General features: G+C 38.8%; 1 protein-coding gene across 3 annotated transcripts in view; it reads right to left on the bottom strand.

Moving 5' to 3' along the window:
* The window catches only part of spata17 (spermatogenesis associated 17), a 67,821-nt gene extending 44,588 nt beyond the window's left edge, over positions 1-23,233 (bottom strand). For all 3 annotated transcript variants that reach the window (XM_041792086.1, XM_041792093.1, XM_041792102.1), the window contains exons 1-6: positions 23,131-23,233; positions 22,466-22,555; positions 21,290-21,371; positions 19,859-19,909; positions 14,231-14,334; positions 5,384-5,507 (exon numbers count right to left, since the gene is read on the bottom strand). In XM_041792086.1, the coding sequence (XP_041648020.1) occupies positions 5,384-5,507; positions 14,231-14,334; positions 19,859-19,909; positions 21,290-21,371; positions 22,466-22,555; positions 23,131-23,198 (519 nt within the window). In that variant the 5' untranslated portion in view covers positions 23,199-23,233. The remainder of the gene's footprint in view (positions 1-5,383; positions 5,508-14,230; positions 14,335-19,858; positions 19,910-21,289; positions 21,372-22,465; positions 22,556-23,130) is intronic.
* Positions 23,234-23,447: the final 214 nt, after the last annotated feature.

Here is a 23,447-nt window from a genome sequence, read left to right as displayed (position 1 = left end):
TCAGCACCCGCTGACCCCGCTCTGTCATTTTACATGGCCTACCACTTCGTGGCTAAGCTGCTGTCACTCTCAGTCACTTCCACTTTGTTATAATACCACTGACAGTTTACTGTGGAATATTTAGGAGCGAGGAAATTTCACCATTGGACTTGTTGCACAGGTGGCATCCTATCACAGTACCACGCTGGAATTCACTGAGCTCCTGAGAGCGACCTATTCTTTCACAAATGTTTGTAGAAACAGTCTGCATGCCTATGTGCTTGATTTTATACACCTTAGGTCATGGAAGTTATTGGAACACCTGATTTCAATTATTATGATGGGTGAGAGAATACTTTTGGCAATATAGTGTATAAACACACCCACATATACATATACAAACTTTGACTGGTAAAGAACCCGGCCAACAGTTGTTGTCTGCAGAGACTCTCCCATCTCAACTGCTGAAGCTTTTAACTCCTTCAGAGTAGTCATAGGTGTCTTGTATCTTCTCCCTTTGGAAATGTTTTGTGTCCATCCACTGACTTATATTTTCAATAACCTTTTCTCTGAGTTGCTTGGAGGGTTCTTTTGTCTTCATGGTGTAATGGTAGCCAGGAATACTGATCAACCAGTGACTGGACCTTCCAGAGACAGGTGTCTTTATACTACAATCACTTGAGACACATTTACTTATTGTATATTATTATTATTATATATTATTATATTATATAATTATTATTTTTATTATTATTATTATATTGTTATATCACATATATTGCACTTCATATCATTATCACAACACTGAACTACCTTATGTTATCCCAGTAATATTTTGTACAGGCCTTAAAGCCTTTATAATCAATAGAGTTGATAAACTTATGAAATGCACAATGTAAAAACAACAAGGCATATCATCCAAAAGTGAATTGGCCTTTTTATCTTCTGAAATACTTTCAGACTCGGTGACTAACTCCATCAGTTTGTAAAAATGTCTCTGTGCTTCATCTTGCCATTCTGTAGTTTGAGAGAAATTGATATAAAAGCATGCAACTGTTTGTAATCTATATAACCTACATCCAAATTTCCTTTACATTCACATTCCTAAAGGTCCTGACCTATTTTAATGTCAGAAAAGTACAATTAAAAAAAGTCCATGACATTCCACTATCCATTCAGGCACCATTATAACTTTTTTTTAATTTAGAGTGCCCAAATCCTTCAGGAACTTTTTTGTATTGTTTTACTTTTCTTTAGTATTCAGCATCAAAAGCATCAGCATAAAAAACCACAAGTACAAATGTATACACCTGACTTAAACAACATGAGACAGAAGGCTAAGATCACACAACACATACACCAATAAAATCCTTACCCATCTGAGAGACACACAGACTCACATACAAACCACATACTAACACATACACACAAGCAGGCACACACAAGCCCAAAAGTACCAACCTAGCTACGGGAAGAGCAATGATGTTGACCCCAGCAACACACCATCTCTGTCTCTGTCATAGGGACTTGGGGCCTTTTGGTAAGCCGCGTATGTGAGTGTGTGTATGTGTGTGTGGGCTGGGGTCCGAGAAGTGAGGAAGGATGAACTGTGTGGGAGAGCCATCTATTCACTGCTGACAAGGTCAGAGCTACGAAGGGAAAGAGTCCCCTGCCATATGCAGAGAAAGAGAGAGAGAAGATATAGAGGGAATGAGATAGACAGAGGGCGGAGAAGAGCACACAAACTTTTCTTTTAGCCCTCTTTCCTTCATCATTACTCATATACATATACGACATTATTCACAACACCAATACGCTTCCATATGTGGAACTATAGTTTCAGTCTTGAATTGACTACCACCTTACTCTTCCTTTATGATGAAATGTTACAAGGTTTTGTGTGTATGTCCTGGATGAACATGGGAACTCTGCAGAAAATAGAAGAAAATAGGTGTTAAGTCTGATGATGACAAAGCTGGTCACAAAGAAGAGAGAGAGTGGGAGAGGGAGAGAGAGAAGTCTCGGGGTGCTGAATCAACAGTGACCACTGCACTTTGTCTTCATTATGATCCCAGTGGGGAGTCACAGAGATGCTTGGATGCCACACACACACACCCCCACACACACCCACACACCTACACACACCCACACACCCATACACACAAACACCTGTGCCAGGGGAAGTACTAAAATACTCCACTCAGCACATCAGTAGAGCCTTGAGGACACTTAGTTACTTGTGTGTGCAAACACTCACACCTAAACTCCACACAGTCCACCAGTTAACAAAAGAAGGGAATAAAGATGACTCTTTTTTTCTACTCTCTGTGGGGCAACAGGCTTCTTATCTCAGCTCTTTGCTATTGTGAGCTTTACATCTGGACATGGGTAGCTAAAGCATAAAATATTACCACCTAATAATCCCACAGGAGCACTAAACATAAACTTACTTGAAACTTTGTACCAGGAAAGTTAGCACAACCATACTTCTATACCATATATCCATACAATCAGTCATAGCATGCATAATAATAGCTATAATACCAAGAATTCTTATATAGTTACTACCAAATTGGAACTATTTCTTAATAAGCTTAGACAAATCTTGCTAAATTTCACATGGCAGGCTTACTTTCAACCAAAAAGTGCTCTTTCAAACGTTTCTGTCTCAGGCTTTTTTTTTTATGTAGTTGATTTTAAAAATGTGAGTTTTGCTGTCAGTCTTTCCCTTTAGCATTTGCCACATTGAAAAAGAAGATACTCCTTTATTAGTCCCACAATGGAAAATTCCAAGTGAAAATTCAATCTGAATATTATAGAATTACATTTGCACCATTACTCAAGGTATTAATAAAATCAATATTGTAATCCTTTTAATGGCCCACAATCAAAAACTTTATATCTAAAATGGGTTTTAAAAAATATTAACAAAATAATTAAGTTATGTAAAAAAATGTTTAAGGAAAATAATCACTGTCCAAGATCACATTCTTGCCGCTGTCTTTCATACTTATTAACACTTTCCATTGGAAAATGATTGGTCAAGATAAGAACACTGCCATGATGCTGCTACTGTTGTCTGTTATGACACTCAGCTCATCATTTCACAAGGCAGACCGGCCCACAGAATTGGTTGGGCCCCTGAAAAAGCCAGAGAATGGGCCCTCCAAAGTTGTGATTTATTGATGACCCATTTGATCCCTTTTGCCACTTTTTTTTTTTTTTAAGATTTATTTTTAGGCATTTATTAGATAGGGGAGGACAATGGATAGAGTCAGAAGCAGGGTCAAGAGTGGGGGAGAGACATGCGGTGAAGGTCCTCAGGCCGGATTCGAACCCAGGCCGCCCGTGTACATGGGGAGTGCCTTTAACCACTAGGCCACGTGCTCCCCCCCTTTTACCACTTTTTGCCCCCGTATTGGCCCATTTAACCCATTTATGCCACTTACCAACCATTTTTGCAATTCTCTGCCAATTTTTGCCCACTTTGCCACTAAGTTTTCCTTTTTTGCCACTTAAACCCATTTTTGTCTCATTTTACAATTATTCATTTCTTTTCTACTAAAGTTGTCTCAGTTCCCTCAACTTTTTTGGCATCATTTGTGCATATTATGGCCTAGCTATGAAGTTTGACATTACTTTTCTAATTATTTAGTTCAGTGTGCCCATCCACATTGTTAATATCACCAGTAAAGAGGTAATCATGTTATAACAAAAGGGGTTTACACTTTTTAAAAAGCTAAGCTGAACACAGCATATACATATATGTAACATACAACATGTTGTATATGCAATACAACATTTTTTCTTCCTTTGAACAGAGTGGTTATTTTCATGTGTTATGACCCTGGGTCATAGTTTTGTATTGTTTCTGTTTTACTGCACATGTGCAGCTCTGTGTCCTCCCCTGCAGTGTTGAGTGTGAGTGGCTGAATCTCAATCTCCTCCCTAAACCCTGAGCCCTGAGCCCTCAATGACTTAACTGACTGCACCTGGAAAGTGATTGAGTGAGTGGGGCTGCAAGGGCTTGAAGGGTAGAAACAGGAATGGGACAGCCCTTTGTTTTTTTGTTGATAGTCGGCATCTTGTAGAGCTTAAAACAAAGATAAAAACAAGCGTGCCTCACCTACAGACCTGTTTTCTCAGTAGATGAAGGCTGTTTTATATAATATACTTACAAGAAAAATACTTCTTTTTACAACGTCCACCCCTTTTTGCACCTTCCATGTTTTTTGTTTACATTTTCGCTCTTTTCACTTAACTTTTATAAGGTTTACTGGCGGCCATCCCACGTGAATCCCTGCCATACGTCACAGTGCAATGAACTATGGGTAATTCCCTCACGCTAAGTCTGCAGAGATGCCCACTCACGAAAAGGGTACATAAAGGGCTCCAAAAGTCAGCGAGAGATCCCTCACGCACTTTATGATTTGACAGTAGGACAACCCTAAGCCCTCACGGACTTTGCCGGAGCGCGCCTCAAAGTCAGTGAGTGTGTGAGTGTGGACATTGGGATTGGGCCAGTGAGTGTGTCGTTGTGGGTGTGTCTAGGGGGATCAGGTGTTGATGCAGGTGGTTGTGGCTGATTGGATCATTGAAGAGGAAGGTGCTGCTGCTGACTGGATCAAGCCACTCCTCCAGCCTTTAAATATCAGCTGTTACAGTCTGCTCTCCCCTTTACCAGCCACTTCCAAAGAAGCCAGCAGCTCTGTGATTTGTAGCTTTGCTTTTGTGGTTGTAGATTCTGATTGTGTAGTCTCTGAGATTAGTTTTGGTCAAGTGTTGCTCAGATTTGTGATCATTAGTTTGTGAAAATTATTGTGAGAATATTTGTTAAACTCTAAGCTTTTTGTAGCAGATTAACCCATTGGAGAATTTGTTGTTACTCTGCTGCTTAAATTTGCTTTACTTGTATTACTGGCTTTCTTGGGAGTGGGATGAGTGGGGCCATACATAATGTTTTGTCCAGATTCCCTTAGACCGGGACATAACACATGTTAAGAATATATTGTTATCACATCTTAATTTTACAATAGACCATAATTCTGCTCACCTCCATGGGACCCCAGAGTGGATAGGCCCCAGAAAGCTCTCCTTTTTATCCATCCTTATGGGTGGCCTTGATGCAAGGTCCTGTCATATGATGCTGATTTTTTTAAAGCTAAAGGCTTGTTTTAATGGGCTCTCTGCATTCTGATTCAACATAAAGACTAAAAAGCCTTAATTGGAGCCTTCAAGTTTTCTAAATGCTAGAGTAAGGTATTTCTTTCTAAAAAAAATGTTCTGCAGATTAATTTTTGACCTTACTGATTCATAGTTTAGGCTGTTCAGATCTTTTTCCAATAAAAATGGTCTCCTTGTCAGAAGTTCAAGATTATGTAATCTTATGTTCCTGTGGACTGACCTGCTTTGTACTCAGTAGATGGTGTGACCGGTGAGCTTGGTAGACCTTGGCTGTCTGCTCTTTCAGCATCTGCAGACAGTCTCTCTCTCTCTTCTGGAGTTCCTCAAGCTCATCTAGCTCCCTCCTACAGGAAACACAAAAACCCCACAAATGGAGACATTTTAAATCCATAAGGACTTTTTAGGGCAGGGATCTTTATTATTTAAAAAAATACTGTAGTTAAAAAAACAGTAAATAGTGCAGTTATCTTGAAAAAGAATAATTGCATGTAATCCCTATAACATTTGGAATTTTACAACATTTTCTAAAAGTAGTGGTCAACTGATAATGTTTTTCCTGGGCCAATACTGATTACTAGTAGCCAGTCTTGTAGTACTTGAGTCCAGGACTCGGACTCGAGTTCAGCTTGAGTCCTGATTTGGAGGACTCATAATTCAACTTGGACTCCAGTGCTAATGACTCGGACTTGGACTTGGACTCCAGCTTTAACTACGTCAGGACTTGAACCTTTTTTGCTGAAGACTATTTTACTCAGTAATATTTGTTGTTTTTGTGTGAAAAAACTTCTCATAACTGATCAGTGTTCAAGCAGCGCCTCGTGCGTACGTTCCCCTGCATGCAGTACCCACAGTATCAAAGGGGGACGAAGTTAAGACCTTTTTATGATGTGTTCAAATGTCCCACGGAGAAAATTGGAATTTTAGTTTTAGTGAGAAATCTGAATACATCCAGTTATTTTAAAGGAGGAATATTTAGTATAAGATAGATGTAAAGCATGCTTTAAGTGAAAAATATGTCTCATTTTTCCACCCTAAGAACACAAATAATCCTGTTAATATAACTAATATTGTCAACAAAGATTGTCATCATTAAGGAGTATCAATAAGAGTATCGATATCAATAAAAATCATTGACCCTCACCCTGGACTGGAATGTTTTTCAGTTTTCATTGACTATAACTAGAGTAAAACTGTGAAGGGTGATCAGGACTAAATTGTGACTAAAACTAAAAGTATTTTTGTCTAAAGACTAAAACTAAAAATGGTTGACTCTAAGTCTACTTAACAACTGGGTCATAGATGTCTGGTTAATGATTTAATTTAATTTAATTTGGCTCTAGGTTTTAGGTACTGGGGACTCGGCTAGGACTCAAACACGGGTAATGGGGACTCGGCTCAAACTCAGACTCAGGTAAAAGGGACTCGACTCAGATTCGACTCGGATGTTTCTTTGGTTACTCAGATTTGACTCGGACTTGAACACTAGGGACTCAGGACTTGACTCAGACTCGAGGTTTGGTGACTCAACTACAACACTGCTAGTAGTTCATGAGACCGACAACTGATATTTGGAAACATTATGGTGAACAAAACATACTTTGAGTGTGAAAAGTAAAACTGAACGATCAAAAAACAAAAAAGGAAAATAAACAACGAAGCCCTCTATCAGCATGAGAAACATCCCACAGATACACAGTAGAAACAGGAAAACAGGAGGTGAATCCATACACTCTGCCTAACAGGCCCCAACAATCATATAAAACCAATGTTTTTATGCCATCATAACCTCCTCAAGATTATGTTAATCTGTTATGTTTCAACTTATCAGGAGGTTCAGCCCGCATCGCCTGTAAACTTGAAACCAAAGTTGTCAAATCTGAACGGAGAGCAAACTTCATGCAAACAAATGTGTGTTTAATAATGGTTTTTATTTGCCATTCAGTTTGGGAGCAGAATAAACCTGAAGCGTTGTTTAGATGGGTATAAAAGCAGAACAATGATAAGTGAGAGCAAAGACACAAGCTGTGCAGAAAAACAAGAGAGTGAGACAGCTTGGATAGAAAAAAAAGCCTTGTTAGAGCGCAAAAGGCTATAAGTGGGAGGATGATGGATATATTTCATCACCGCAGTCAGGACAGGTCCGTCTGTGACATCTGTTAAGCGGAGCCGGCTAAATGGGATGCATTAAAAGCCCATACACAGCAATTTCATTCTGCAATCACACAGCCTTATTGTTACAAGGGGGTAATAACTTAAAAAGGAAATTTAGAAACAATTACTAAAACACGCATGCAGTGGTAATGGGAAAAATGCATACACACACTTAAACTCACACAAAGCCATACCTCATCAACAATCCTTTGCTTTCCTTTTTTAATCCATCCTCTCATTCTCCTTCCTCTATGCCTCATTCTCTACCCAACTTCTGTTTTCAATTACAAGCCTACACGAAGGAATCAGAATATTCATAGTGTGTCTATAATGTGAGGTTAACACATTCTGCAGCTACTGACATTTAAAAAGAAATCACAAAACCCGTTCCCATTGCCTTTGCATTCTCATTCCTTCCTCTGCACCAGATTAAATTACAAAATAAATGAAATATGCAGAGCACTGTGTGTGCATCCGAGTATTCGAATATGTGTGTGTGGTTAGAATGTGAGAAAGTCTAAATGTGCCTGTGTGTGTTGTGTGTTTATGCAGCATTAAGCAGAGTAATTTAGGACTGTGTGAAGGAGCGTATATGTAAATATAGGGGTTGCCTGGCCCCTATTTGTCCAAACGGCTAACAGGGATATTACTTATTAATGTAACATATAAAGTTTGGTTTATTGTGGGACGGTTTGTCACAAACACAGTGGTTGGTGCATGTGTGTTTTTTAGTCTGTGTGTTTGTTCATGTATGTATTAATACTGTCTTAATACAGTTAGCGTATGTTTTTAGGGTCAGGACCTAGTCTGCCTGTGCGTCTGTGCCAAACGTTCATACATGATCACAAATGTGAGTCCATAAGTGTGTGTGGGTGTACGTGTGTGTGTGTGTGTCAGACTGAATGGGTGACCTTTGCTTCCCTGCCCCCAGCCCCAGCGTTATTAATTGCTGTGTAGTGGACAAAAGCCAAACAGATTTGTAACGGCTGAAGGCACCTCGATCTGTGTCGACCCAACCAGCCGCCACAACATACAACCCTCATTAGCCCTGTTCGGCACGCAGCACTCGCACTGTGAGAGTGTGTGTTTGTGTGTGTGCGTTTGACTGAGTGAAAGTGAGAGAAAGTGAGAGAGGAGCGAGAAAACAAAAGCAAGAAACAGATTGGTAAGACAAATGCTTGCAATTCTATAGTACATATCATTTAAATGCCAATGCTGTGATGAGAGTCATCTTCATTTAAAATATAAATGATGTCTTCAAAAAACATAACGTTTACAACTGTTTTATTAAATATTTCATTAGAGTTAAATCAACAAGACAAATTATCTAATGAGCTGTATGGGATAAAATGCTAATAATGGCATTACTTCCGCAAAGGTGGGAAAGCACAATAATTCCTGCACTGCCCTTTCATTAAAACTTTTCCTCTAATTACTCTGAAGCCATGTTAGTCTATCATTACATTCATCACCTGCAAGGTTTAAGTTCTGTAAGTAAGTAAGGCCGTCAACATCTTTGAAACTTTTAATGCTGATCAAAAGCATTACACAGTACCAGAGTAAAAAAAGCTACAGATGTTAAATCATGTTTTAAACCAAAGGCTGTTGCAAGCAAAAAAAAAGAGAGCGCACTGTCGTAATTGCACCAATACATTTTTGCCAATAGGGCTGAACATTTTGGGAAAATGATCTAATCGTGATTTTTTTTCCCCTTCAGTATCGTGATTGCAAGTCAATATGTGATTATCTTTGAAGTTCCTCATCTTATGTATTTCTCAACAGACAAGCAGTCAGTCGTTCTGTATTATATTTGGTAGATTAAACTAAGGCTGAACAATTCTGAAAAAATATCTAAGTGCAACTATTTTGACTCTGCAAATTCAATATGAACAGTTGCACTTAAAGTAATGATGATTTTATGTAATTCTCATATTCAATAAGACAAATTTTACATAGCCTAAATAAAGGAGTATTTTTTTGTAACTTTTTTTGTTTTGTTTTGTTTTTGAAAAAATGACACTTGAACTTTTGCATGGCATGTAAAACATAACATCTCTACCTAAAAAAAAATATTAAACTGGTATTTTGACACATTTTAGGTTAAAGAAATATAGCATCTTTTGTAATTTGAAAAATGCAGTAGACCACATTACATTTATCTAAATTAATTCATTTCCCAGCCCTAGTTGTATTTGTGCAATGTAATGCAATGCAGAAGCTAGCTTTCAAATCCCATTTTGGTATTATTAAATTTTCCAATCCAGGAGGACGTTTTAATTTCCACAGGAATCCCTTCCACAAGTTAAGAACTACTGCAGAAAAGTCTCGATCACCTTAACCTGGTTTTTGGGACAATGAGGTAAAGCTAATCAGTAGACCTTCAGGACTGTGAGGGGGTGTAGATATTTAAGAGGTCAGAAATGCACTGGGGTGCTGATCCATTTAAAGATTCAAAAACAAACCAATATTTTCAAAATGAATTCTAAAATGAATGGGGAGCCAGTGGAGGGACGCCAGGTTCGGGATGGTGTGCTCATGTTTTCGAGAACCTGTTAAAAGCCGAGCAGCAGCATTTTGGACCAACTGTATGCGTGCAGTGGAGGCCTGATTAACTCTGACATAAAGTGCATTACAGTAATCCAAATGTGTAGAAATCAAGCTATAAATCACTTGCTCAAAGTCATTAATAGATAAAACTCATCTGATCTTGAATAAAAACCAAAGATGATAAAACTGGATTCAACATCTGTCGATCCAGTTTAAAATTGTTGTCAACCATTACACCATGACTTAAAAGTGAGCATTTAAAATAATAGAAGAGGATTTCACTAGAATTATATCAAGTTTAAAATGCTGGTATTGTGACAACCCTATCAGAAAGCAGAAAGAGTCTTTATTGCTATGTGTAAGCCTAATCAAATTGTCATCATCAGTAGGTAAAGTACATTTGTATAAAATGCAATCATTGTAATAGGGTTTTTCTTAATCTATACTGAAAGAATAGTAGCAGTGAAAGGGAACTTAAATTACATATTTAAAGTTCTTAGAACTGTAGATTTTGTCTGATCCATTACATGGAAGGCATATTAGGTGGATCTCTTTACAGCCAGTATGAACAAAAGGAATAATTATGGCAAGCAAACCTGTTTCAGTGTATATATGGACAGCTGATTATAGTCAACCCTATGTTTTAATGTAATCTGGAACTGAAAAAATATTTAAAGCTTATGTATAATTCCATTTGAAGGTCATTCAATTTAAACACAAGATAATGGTATCATTACAAATGTGCTTTAATTTCATGATCAGGTCAGAATATTACATTTCTGATTCATATGCGACTTGGACTGTATCATGCTGTAAATTTTATTTGACATATCTATTAAAGGTTTAGTCATCTTTATTTGGTTCTAATATTAATATTTATTTACAGCTTTATTCGGTGGAATATTACTGGATGCGTTAGTACAACAGATAATGCTGTTAGAATCACTGACTACAGCTAGACAGGCTGATCAAGCATTCCTGAACTACTTTCAAATCACTCAAACTCTAAGTGACATCTTAACCCTGGAGTGTTCACTTATTTAAATGTCTAATATAGTACAGCTACATTTCTCACTTCTCCCTCAATTATTTACCTCCTGGTTCACAATGGGGCATAACAGGCTGATGGGATATCAGAGAGGGAGGCATTGTGGGACAGCAGGCCACACCTGCGGTCGTCAAGGCCAGTGCCGTAGCAGCTAATTGGCCAGGTTCTAAATATTTAATGGAGGCTTGACCTGATTGGCTGTTTTAATTGCTCCAATTAAATGATTCAATAGCTGGCAAGGAGGGGGTAGTCAGCCGGTCAATTTAGCCAGTGACCGACTCAATGTATTGAACTTTTAACACCCTCATAAGAGACTGACTGATTGATTTACTAATTCAGGGAAGAAGTAAATCTGATCCAATGAAAAGTCACAAGGCAGATGATTCCAGAACAGAAACTTTCTTCAGTAAATATCCTTAATATTTTAAGAAATAAAAAACATTCACTTCACAAAATGTACATACTTTTCTACATTGTTTTACTTTTAAAAGTTATTCCCCAAAGAAGCTGAGAGCACAGCACACACACAGCACACATTCAGGGTATACGGAATCCAATCAGACTGAAGAAGTGAACTTGTCTCACACCAAACTGGATCAGAAAGAAAGAACAGCAAAAGAAAGACTGACGCACAGAAGCGGAGAGTGATCGCAGGGCAGGCTTGCAGGCATTCCAGCACTCTCTCCGCCATAGCAGCTCTCCTTTCATGAATGTCCTTGAGAGGGACACAAAAGGGGGAGGAATGAAGAAGGCTGGGGTAAAGAAAGACAGAAAAAAAAGTAGAGAGAGAGGAAGAGACGTAGCATAGCACCAGTAAAAGAATTTAAAAAACACTTTTGCTGCTCAGCCTAGCAACACCAAGTCCATAAATTCTCCCTTGTTCTCTTTCGGATAAGTTAAAAAGAGTTTTCCATGTTGTTGCAACATCACAGGGAGAATTATTTATCTGATTATGGCGGTAATAATTACCCAGCTGTTTATTGCAGATAGAGGAATTATTCATGTAGTCAACAGGCCGTGTTGGTGGCGGCAGCGATGACACAAGCACATTTAGTAAATATGCAAAGTGGGCTTGCTCCGCTTTCCTAATTGCCCCCATCGTCCCACTGCATGCCCTTATTAAAGCCCAGGAACTTTAAGTGTCTCCCTGACAAAGTGATAAATTGTTGGGGTATCAAGGAAAACTGTGGCAGAGTGGGGACTGCGCCGGGGTCCTGACTTCATTAGGGTATGCAGAAGGAGAGGAAGGATGAATGAGGATGGACGAATGAAGCACAGTTAACGTGTGAGAGAGAGAGAGAGGGAAAGAGAAAAAGAGTAGGAGAGAGGAGAGGAAAGCAGGAGTAGGCAAAGTGGGAGCGGGGGATAGCAGAGGGTGGTTTAAGTAGCATGTATGAGCTGTACCTAATGAAATGACACAGATGGTTTCGTACAGGGGAGATCTGTCATGAGACTTAAACAGAGTCAAAGACAGAGAGAGAGGAGGGAGAGGTTTAGCAGTCTATGTTTTACTCCTATATCATTACCATGCACAGCCGATCAGCCTGCACTAAATGGGGACCATTAGTCTAACTTTGAATAATTTATGCAGCAGGTCGGACAGACAGACAGACAGACAATCCTACAGGAGGGAGGGAGCAGGTGGATTAGAAAGTGGACCTTTGCAGGGTGCGTGATCAGGCAGCCAGTGATCTGAGGGCTAACAGAGAAAGGATATTTTAAATAAATGCCCGCATGGCGTTAATTGATCGTGACCCTAGCAGTGCTAAATAAACATGTGATTAACTGGAGGGAGAGTGACCTCAACACCCCAAACCACTGTGGAGGAGGGGCTGTGTGCATGCCTGTGTGTGTGTGCATGAAGAAACTGGGGATGTCACATAGCTGATAACAAAACAACACAACCAAATGAGTGAGAAGTACGTGCTTCCTCAAGTTATTTCTTTACTGTTTCAGTTCCACATTTAGTTCTGCTGCTCTCTCTGAATTTCAGTATTTTTGAAAAATCATTTTGGATGATGAATAATTTCACCATAATACAGAAATAAAAAGCTTTTTTATGTCAAAATTATCATTTTAAAGATAATAGTGTATCTTCTCTTAAAAAAGGGCATAAAGAAGACTTTTGTACAAAGCAAAATGGGGGAAAAAACTATTACTAGTATAGTTTTACCAGTCTATACCTTTTATCTCAGGTGTAGTATCAGAATACATGAGATTTGTGTGCGCATTTGTGTTTGCGTGTCGTCTTGTTGCTTGTTTTACTGAAGTGAAAACACTTCCTTAATGGACTTTTACAGCCTAGTCTTCCATACCTCTAAAAGGGGCAAAGAGTGTGGTGGAAAGGTGGAACGCTGGTGGGGAAGTGAGGGGGGGAAGTCAGTGATCCACAGAGCACTTTAACAAATTTACATTTAATTTTAGCAGAAGCCTAAAGATATTTTCTGGTAAAATATATTAGCAACATTAAAAATGTGACTATTAGCTAAACGTGATGGGGTTTTTTTTGTCAAAAATAAAAGATGGCGTATCTCTAGCAGTAAGCCCTGGAGCACAGGATGTTTTATTAATGCACAAGCTGCGGTTCAAATCAGAGGCTAATTTTTAATTTCTTCACATCGTTCACTTCTCTCACTCTCTCTTAGCCTCGAGCACTTTAAAAGGACTTCTCTCTCTCTCTTTCTCTCTCTCTCCTTTCCTCTCTCTCTTTGTGTTTCCATCTCTTGCATCCCTTCACTTATTTTTTTCTCCCCTATCTCTGTGTGTTTCCTCTAAGGTAACAGCCATGCAGGTAGATAATGAATCTTGCAAAACCTCTGTCTTCCACACAGACACACTAGCACATATTAAAAGTTATGAGTACACAAATCATTCTTTAAACAAACTTCTTTTACACTAATCTAGTCAGTCTAGACTAGCTGATTTGTTTCCTCATGTAACAATCAACTTATTTGCCAGTTTATTTGGTAGTCCTCCGGCTAGGGCATGTTTTACCCCAACATAACATAAAACTCATACAAAACAAAGCATGACAGCGAGTGTATGATATGTAGGAGGGAAAGATGATAAAGACATGTTTTTTTTCTGCACAAATTTCTAGTCTTCAAAATCTTACAACCTCTTGATAAAAATCATTTTTATAGGCTTTGTTGTGTCACCGTGGTTACCAGCTGAGCTTTCACATGGTACGCAAATTAGTAGAATCAATTGGAGAAACTCAAGTGTACTGAAAAGTTATAAAATCTAGGGAGTGGGGATTTCTCCAAGTGAACTGATGTCAAACTGCCTGGTCCCTTGTGTAGCATAGCTTTATTCTTTTACCTGACAAGTTCATTGTTTGCGGTAACTCCTTCCAGATAGCGCTTGCGTGCGTAGAAATTATGGACATACTTCCTCACAGAGAATCCTCTCCATCTGCGCTGGATCTGTGAGGGATTAAAGCATACACAGGTTTTCTTTACAAGTTTGCAAATAAGGTAAAGTAGGCGTAGGAACATTTAGTAAAGAAAGCATATATAATAAATAAACTGTTGCAATGGCAAAGAAAACTAAACAGGTTTGCCTTCACAGATAGTAAAGTGAATCATTATGACATGTCATGGCATTGTTAATGTTGTTTGGGTTTAGTGCATACTTGCTGTCTGCACTGCATTCATTAATATTAAATTCTGCCCTGTTAATTACATTTTTCCCACAGAAATATAAGTTTTGAATACTTTTTGAATACAGAGAAAATGAAGAGTGGTGCACTGACAAGCCTTGGAAAAGTGTAAGCTGTATAGTTTTGATTTCTTGTCAACACAAGTTTTAGCATAACTTAAAACATGGATACCCTGTATTTTTAAAGGTAAGGCAAGTATACAGTTTGTAACATTTAGCCTGGTAGCATTTAGCAGAACAAACTTGGTAAAAATGAAACATAATATTCATAAGTAGGTCTATTTAATGAGTGTTTAATCACCTAAATGCAAAAATATGTTTTTAATGAACTCAGAATAAGCTTTTTATTAGGTGAGGGTTCCCTTCAGAGATGCTACCATTGTGGATTTTTGCATTTTGTATGTTTATACAATACTATAGATGGGACCAAATAACAGATACATTTTTTTATGCCACTGGTTGCCACAGTTACCACCAAAGAAATAAGCATCACAATCTAGAATTGACTGTTAAATGTTGCTGGTATTTCAAATTTTACACACTGCACCTTAAATGCAAACTATCTCCACTTTGTAAAACAAGCTAACAAGCTCTTTTGAGTGAATAAAGTGAGAAAAAAGTGTCCTGATCCCTTGTCATCTTCCCTTTTCCATGAGCCTTGCTCATATCAATACAAGCAACAGAGAGAGAAACAGGTACAGGGTGATGAAGGAAAACAGTGCACTGTATGGCCCTGCATCGCTTGCAGGCTGTCAGGATCATGTAATCACTCTGATTTTGTCACTTACGCTCACTTGCATCTTGTGCAGTTAAACCACACTGTTATGGTTTGTGACTTTTTACACTTGCAGGCAGATTTTATAAAAAATTAATGATGATATCAAAAATAGTGTATGCCTGATCACTGGTAGTACATACATTTTCATCCTCAATGGTTATGGAGTGACAATCCCAGAGAGGGACAGCTGTCACAGCTCCATAGGTTTAATGGCATCCCTCTGCATTGATTGTTGAGGCTGCCGACTATGAAGCGCACACATACCCACACATGCCATCGGACCATTTTAAAACAAGGGGGCGGATGTCCTTCAGACTAATTAGGAGATTAAAACGATGGCAGGTAAAAGAATAATCACACTATGAGAACAGGGGAGAGGAGAGAAGAGGAGAAGTGGAGGATGGGGAAAAAACAACAAAGAGCAAAATGAGAATTAGCATTGATCTGCCAGTCAATAGATAATTTTAAATAAAGTAATTGCCGCCTCCCGAGTTCTTGCTGACCTTTGTTGACTAGTGAAATCAATGCTGTTGAATCTAATACAAATCTGAGGTGCGGCATGTAAACACTGGTTTCTATTACGGGCCTAATACATTATCCTCTGTTAGCTACCACGCCGTGATGAAGACAACAGGAGGGGAGAGAAAAGAAAAAACTAAATTGATTCAAAGAAAGTGTCACAAGGGGATTCTGGGATGACTGTGTCTCATTTTTTTCCTCTTTAACTCTGTTTCTTTATTTACACATTGGATATTTCTTTGGTTAAAGTTTCCATCTGATTACAGGTGACCTTCACTCATACGTTTCAAGGCGGGTTCAGCTGAGGATATGTTTTGGTGCTTAAACAAAAAATATTACTTAATCTGTCCAAAGACCAAAGTTTCAAGAAAGATCCACACATAGGCCTTTCAGACTGGCAGGGCTCTGTGCCGGTTCCGGTTCCTGAACTGGCCTGCACATTCAAACCAGGAAAAAATTGGTTCTGAACCTGTAAAGTTGGTTCTCAGCTGGAACCAAAAAAAGTTGGTTCTTTCTTGGGAACCGTGACATCATCAGTGGGCGTATCACATTCTAGGTTGTGAAGATGAGCAGAAAAAAAAAAGAAGAAGTGGTCTACAGGGGAAACAAAAGGTTTGGTTGTGATCTGGGCATTGACAGAATTCCAGGTGAAGCTGGAGAGTGGAACAAGGAAGAGCATGTTTTATGGTGAACTTGTGGAAGAGATGGCAAAGGCTGGGTTCACCTGAACACCAGACCAATAATTGATTTACTCAAGAAACTGAAGAGGAAATAGCGGGACTGCATGAAAGATTTGGGCAAAAGTGGAGCAGGAAGCGGTGACACATGTCCATCATGTCCTCCCTCTTTAGTTCTGCTTAAACTGGTGTGAACACAGGCTGGTTCGCCAGAAAGCACCAAAGAGACTCCAGAACAAGAGCCAGAACCAGGAGCGTGTCTGTCTGAAAACACCCACAGTCTTTTTAGAAGAAAAAAGTTTATTTATTTTTGAAATTTCTCATTGGTATCGGCAGTTATGAAAAAATCCTCCAATATTTACAGCAGACACAGTGCATTCAGAAAGTATTCAGACTCCCTTCACTTTTTTCAATGTCTTAATGCTGTGACCTGATGCTACAGAAAAAAACTATTTTTTATTCTCAATCATCTACACTCAGTGCTCCATCATGATTAAAGGAAAACATAATATTAGACATTCCTCCCATTTCTCTGGATCTTTGCAAAGATGTTTTTACTCCTTGACTGGAGCCCATGTGTGGTTTAAATTGATTAGACATGATTTGGAAAGGCACATACCTCTCTTTAGAAGGCCTCATAGCTGACAACGCATATCAGGGCAAAAACCAAGCTATGAGGTCAAAGGAGTTGCCTGTAGGGCTCAGAGACAGGATTGTTGACATGCACAGATCTGGGGAAGGTTACAAAAAAGTCTGCTGCACTGAAGGTTCCCAAGACCACAGAGGCCTCCATAATTCTCAAATGGAAGAAATTTGGCACAACTAGGGCTTTTCCAAGAGCTGGTCACCCTGAGCAATCAGGGGAGAAGGGCCTTGGTAATAGAGATGAGCAAGAACCAAATGGTCACTCTGACTGCGCTTCAGAGGTTCATGTGGAAATGGGAAAAGTTCCAGAGGGACAACCATCACTGCTGCTCTCCACCTCTCTGGGCTTATGTCAGAGTGGCTCAACAAAAGCATTTCCTCAGTGCAAAATCTGAAGAGTCCAGCTTGGCTTTCACATGGAGTATTATGCATACTTAATGGGTCTGAATACTTAGGTCGATGTGATAATTCATTTTTTTAATCTTTTCATTAATTTGTTTTTTTTTTTAAATTCCGTTTTCACGTTGTCGTAATGGGGCACTGAGTGTAGATTAATGAGAATATATATATGTGTGTGTGTGTGTGTGTATATATATATGTATATATATACACACACACAGTGCTTAACAAATTTATTAGGCCACCTGTCATATTTGTCTCAAAGACCATCCAGCATCATGAAGTGCTTTAATGCAGACATTTTCAGTGAGCTCTCCACGTTTTACCATTTTGAACAGGAATGAGGGATTTCAGACTGAATTCACCTTTTTTATACCCGAATTTGAGCCGGCTCACTGGGCTTCTCTGAGAAGTCAGAAATTAATCAAGCATAAAATTCAATCACTAAAACTCATTTTTCTGTTCAGGAATGCAAGTAAATAACTATAATTTGACAAATTAACCAAGAAATAATAATGTGCTTTCCTATTTTTTCATTTTTTTGTAAATCAGTAAATTTGAAAATTAATAGATAACAGTAGTAATTATATTTTAGCATTAAAAATATCATTTCAGTTAAAAAGGTGTATTAACCATTGCAGAAACATAAAAATGATTATCAATGCTGTTAATTTAGGGCAGCTGTGGCATAAACCTTACTTTCTTTTTTTTTTTTTTTCTTAACCGTAGCATCAGGCTGCAGCATAAAAACATTTTAAAAAGTGAACAGGGTCTGAATATTTTCTGAATGCAATGTCTGCTGCAGATATCAGCCCTGTGTTTAAATAAGTTTGTGGAGTTTTAGGTAGGACTAACAGACCTACATCAGCTGAAGTCTTTAATCATGGTCAAACTTTACGGTGTGTTTTAAGGACTGAAGTTAAAGGTTTGAACTACATTTAAATATCAGTATATGCCAAAATTAATTTGTAAATATCGGTATATCATGTGTTGGCAAAGATCCAATATCGTGCATAGCTGCTTAGAATGTAGACATTTATAGAAATTGTATGCTCATAGTAATTCCACCTGAAAAACTGTGTATGCATGTGTCCCATATGTGTTTAAGATCAGTGTAGTAACAGCAGCACTCACAAGCTTAAATAATGAAGCCAAAACAATGACCAAGAGTAGAGGATTGTGTTGTTAAAATCACTGAGTTTGTCTTTCATGTCTGGAGAAAACTGGACCAGAGAAAACCTAAACAAGCACATACCCTGCACAGTAAAGCCACATTTGAGTTCAGTACCCTCTAGTATTGCTTACAATGAGCCATTTTGCCTCTCTTTTCACATATATTTCTTCCATTAAAATTCCCATTGCTTCCTTTAGGAAACTGTGTTTTTATATGGGTAATAAAAGGCCTCTTTTCTATAACTTCAGAAGCTTCTGCTCTGCTTTATATGGTTACTTCCCCCCTAACCTTTCTGCCCCATGACCTAAAAGAGCTGGGTCAAACACTACTCCTGGATCTATGTCTCTCCTATTATGTGACATTTATTGAAACGACAGGGTGGTCAGCTTTATATGTTTGAGTTTCTATCAAGTGTAAAACTCAAGCCCTCTATTTTCAGGCTTTTGAACCAATATGAAAATACTGTAACCATCTCTCTTGACCTGGACAGCGACACAGCCTCTTCAATAAACACAAGTGGGTTCTTTGTAGGCCAATAAAACCTTTAATGGTTTGGACAGAATGAAACTGTTAGCCAAAAGAGTAGTCTTTATGGAATTATAAATATATAAGGTTTCTGTGCAATATCCTTGTGTTAAAGTGTCAAAGCATCAGTCACAGCACAAATGGTATGATTTATAGGTTGGAAGAAGAAGCTGCTTAAGGAGTAAAGGGAGCATCTGAGTGGCATTAGAACAGAAGAAGGATGAAAATAAAACAAAATCAATTCAACTACAAAAGACTAATTCAACAATGTGCAAAAAACAGAATGATGATATAAGTTATTAACGATAAAAGGAGTGTACATGGCCTACTTAATGTAATTTGTTCAGCTGGAAGGATAAGTCACTCTAGAAATGAAAAATAGTGGAAGTATTTGTATAAAATTTGTTGAAAAGAAAGATCACAATGGACAGTTATTGCAATGTGGCAGTGTGATTAAGTGCTAACAGGCAGCTTTTCATGGGGCCTCCCATTCACAGCGCGCACAGAGAAACAGAGAGTCCCCCCACCACGACACTCTATTTGCTAAAACAAGACACTGTGGTGATATTTACCCTGACCGCCATCTCCTCGTAGAAATTCATCTTCATGATAAAATATGCCTCCTGTGAACACAAAGGAAAAGATGGCGTTACATCTTGTCTCCCGGCCCTCTGATCTGTCCACAGCAGGCGTCAAAGATAAAGAGCTCTTTATACATAATACATTGCACAGAGGCAGCGCAGATAGGGCCACTGAGGAGGGGAGGGAGGGTGGTAGAAAGGGAGATAGGGAAAGCAAGAGAGACAAGAGGGGGGAGCGTAAAAAGAGAGAGATAGAGAAAGAGATAGATAGAAGAGAGAGAGAGGGTGCTGAGCGGGACTTTGCATCAAGGGGAGGACGGGACTCTCTTAATACACCAACGCAGACAAGGGCCAAGAAAATCTATGGTAGTCAAGCAGTGAGCTAATGGAGATGTATGGCGGCCAAACGCTCTCCTCTGGATTTCATAATCAATGACATCCCTGCCAGCAGTGACAAACAAAAGGCCAGAGAATATGCACTGGCACACTCGACGAGCCATCACATACCTAATGCGTCTGCCGACCACTGGGGGCACATTTCAGGAGCAAACTGGAGAGTGGGCCGTAAAAGGGATTCATATCTCTACAAGTCTTTTTTAATAACGACAGAGGAAGGGGATGGGAGACAAAGACTTGAGAGGAGGTTGTAAATTCAGCTTGATGTTTTGAGATGAGACTTTCTGCACGTCACATTACACATGATAAGGCCTGCAAGAGTGAGAGAGGAAGACAGGCAGAGAAGGAGAGAGATAGAGCACAGTAGGCTAATTCAAAATATTTCACAGTAGCAATTTTGAGTGATTCAAATTAGCGTTCGTCTGGTTCCAAATGAGACCAAACAGCCTCTTTTTAGCCCATATGTGTGTTGTGACACATCCTTCATCGTTTATTTCAACATCCCTCAACACCCCCCACCCCCCTTTCAATTCTTGAACGCCTCCCAAACGGCGGCTGGCAGTTATGCTTTAGCAAACAGTCAATTTACAGGCATGATAAATAGCTTGTTGTGATACGTTTACAAAACTCAATCCAGGGGAAAATTATACGTGAGAGCGCTGGGTATTGGATCCGGTATCAACAATCTGTTCAATTAAGAAGCAGTTGGAGGCAATATGCTGAAAATGGGGCCTTGTTTTACTAAAGTGTGTGCATACACACACAAACTACACATACAATCCTCAGCTCTTTCCCTTTCTCTATTCCTCTCCTCGTTCTTTCGATATACATCCCAGGAGTTGTGATATAGATGGAATTCCTTATCATATTGCATCATATTTCCTAAGTGCTAATTTCCCACTGCGTAATGAGTGAATTATATCTCTTAAGGTCAGACACAGGACTTAGGAATATAGCAATTGAATTCTAATGCATGCTATCATAACATAATCAATGTATCTATAGCCGTTCCAGGCTCTGGCTTACCTTCACCATTTGTCTGAAACGTGCCCTTGCTGTGAAGCCCCGCCATATCTTCTGGATAATGATTGCCTTCTTGCGCAGATGGCTGTAAAAAAATATTTAATGATTAGCTTTAAAAATGGAGAAAACACTGAAAAAAGGTGTTTGAAAATACACAGTTGGAAATTAATGTGTGAATTTCTTTATAATTTCAGCTTGAATGATCTAATTGGTAAAACAAACAAGCACAACCCTGAAAAGTAAGATTATTAAAACCATATTACATATTATTGAGCTGTACATTAAAATAAAATATACTTAAAAGCAAAATAAATGTATTTCTGGTTATAATGCAATATAATAAAATTTCTAAATTCCTCAATAGAGATTTACTAGACCAATATCTCTTGAAAAACAAGTATGAAAGGAGTAGTTTTGTTTTCTGCATACAAATATACCTCTGTAAAGGACTTCAATTAAAAGGTCAGGAAAACACACAGTCTCATAAAGACACACACACACAGAACATTTCTGCTCCTCCAGGCTTTTCGATCATGTCTGATGAGCCTTTCACCCGTTTAAGTAGGCAGCACACATTTGTATTCATCTTCCAACATACTCTAAATGCAAGTCCACTGCGATTCTCTGCCTCCAACGAGGCCATCAATTTCCAAAAGGCCATTCATATGCCCAGAAAATCAATGCTTATAGTAGGGAAAGCACAACCCCGGAGTTGCACTTAGGCAGCTAAAATTGTTGCTAATTATCCACTTAACGCATTGATCAATTAACTAAAGTAATCTGAATTAACCTACTGTCTGGAAGTTTGTCTGCTGACCCTGCAGAATGGTGCTGGGGTCACAGTACAGGAAAAAGCACAGAGATAGAGACATTTATTTCTGTGTGTGTGAAAGGAGCACAGAGTGCCAGCGACATTTATTCCTCAAGGCCATTTGCAAAGCTCTAAAAGTGGGATAATTATGAGAGTGAGCTGGTATCAGGGTTTCCCTTGATATTAACTCTTCAGAGACCAGCTTCGATGTTTTTTCAATCCCTCAGGGAATAAGCAAACCTCAAATTGGAAAATACAGTATTAAATCCTGTATTATTTTGACTATGGAGGAACTGTGAACAACAACATTTTTTTCTTGGTCTTGTTTTTTAAAAGGAAAAACACACATAAACATACTTGTCACATACCTGAGGTAAGCTCGTACCCTGCAGGCTCTGAACCAGCTCTGAATCCGGGTAGCGGCCTGGTTCTCCTTCAGCCTGTTCTCCTCTGCTTGTCTGAGGGACACAGACACATGAACGAGCAGAATCCTCCAACTTCAGCTGTATTTTCTCAGGGGTTTGTAGCGATTATTCCACAAAAAACATGTATCTGTATTGACAAAAACCTACATAGGCTACATAAAACTTATCAGCTGTGTTATGTAGAAGCAAAATGCGTTAACGGCAGTCTGTTGGAAAAGTTAATTTACAAATCATTCTGCCAGTGTTACGGTTTAAGAAGTGACCATGTTTAGTGACTGCACGTCAAATGCGTCTGGTCAATCGAAAACGTACAGAGCCCCTTTGACAAGTTTTCACGAAATTCCTATTTTCTAAACATATTTTAGACATCAAAGAAAATTTCCAGTGTTTTAGCAATGTTGTAACTACGACAACCACTGCAGAAAAGTCACTAGTCAACACGGTCACCTGTTAAAGCACCACACCGGCGTTAGCTTACCTTTCAAGTATGCTATAAACTAGCTTAAATGTTTTCACGTAAACAGTTCGACTTTGCCACTTTAGGAAGTCACAGCTGTCTTTCTGTCGCGTATAAAACATCTATCCTTCTCATATGTGATGACCCATACCTGTATCTGTAGAAGAGCTCTGTTTTGAATTGATTAACTTCGCTTTCTATTTTCCACAGCTCTGCCATGTTTACTGAAGAGACGGTTTACATGTCGTCTTGACAACAGGTCTTCCAAGGCTGCGATGATGCGTTCAAGACATTTAGGAGGTAGGACTTTTCTCATGATAAAAAGGTCATTATAATCTATTTAAAGAAAAATGGATATCCTCCGGAATATAGCTGACGTTAGTGCCTTTAGTTGCAACTATTGCAGACTTGCTAACTTTACATAAACTTTCACATTAGAAACACAGTTAAATTTTTCCAACTTAAACC

This window comes from Cheilinus undulatus, linkage group 1 (genome assembly GCF_018320785.1).
Source record: "Cheilinus undulatus linkage group 1, ASM1832078v1, whole genome shotgun sequence".
Taxonomy (NCBI): domain Eukaryota; kingdom Metazoa; phylum Chordata; class Actinopteri; order Labriformes; family Labridae; genus Cheilinus; species Cheilinus undulatus.
Note: the sequence above shows the minus strand (reverse complement) of the source record. Positions and strands in the feature narration are given on the sequence as shown.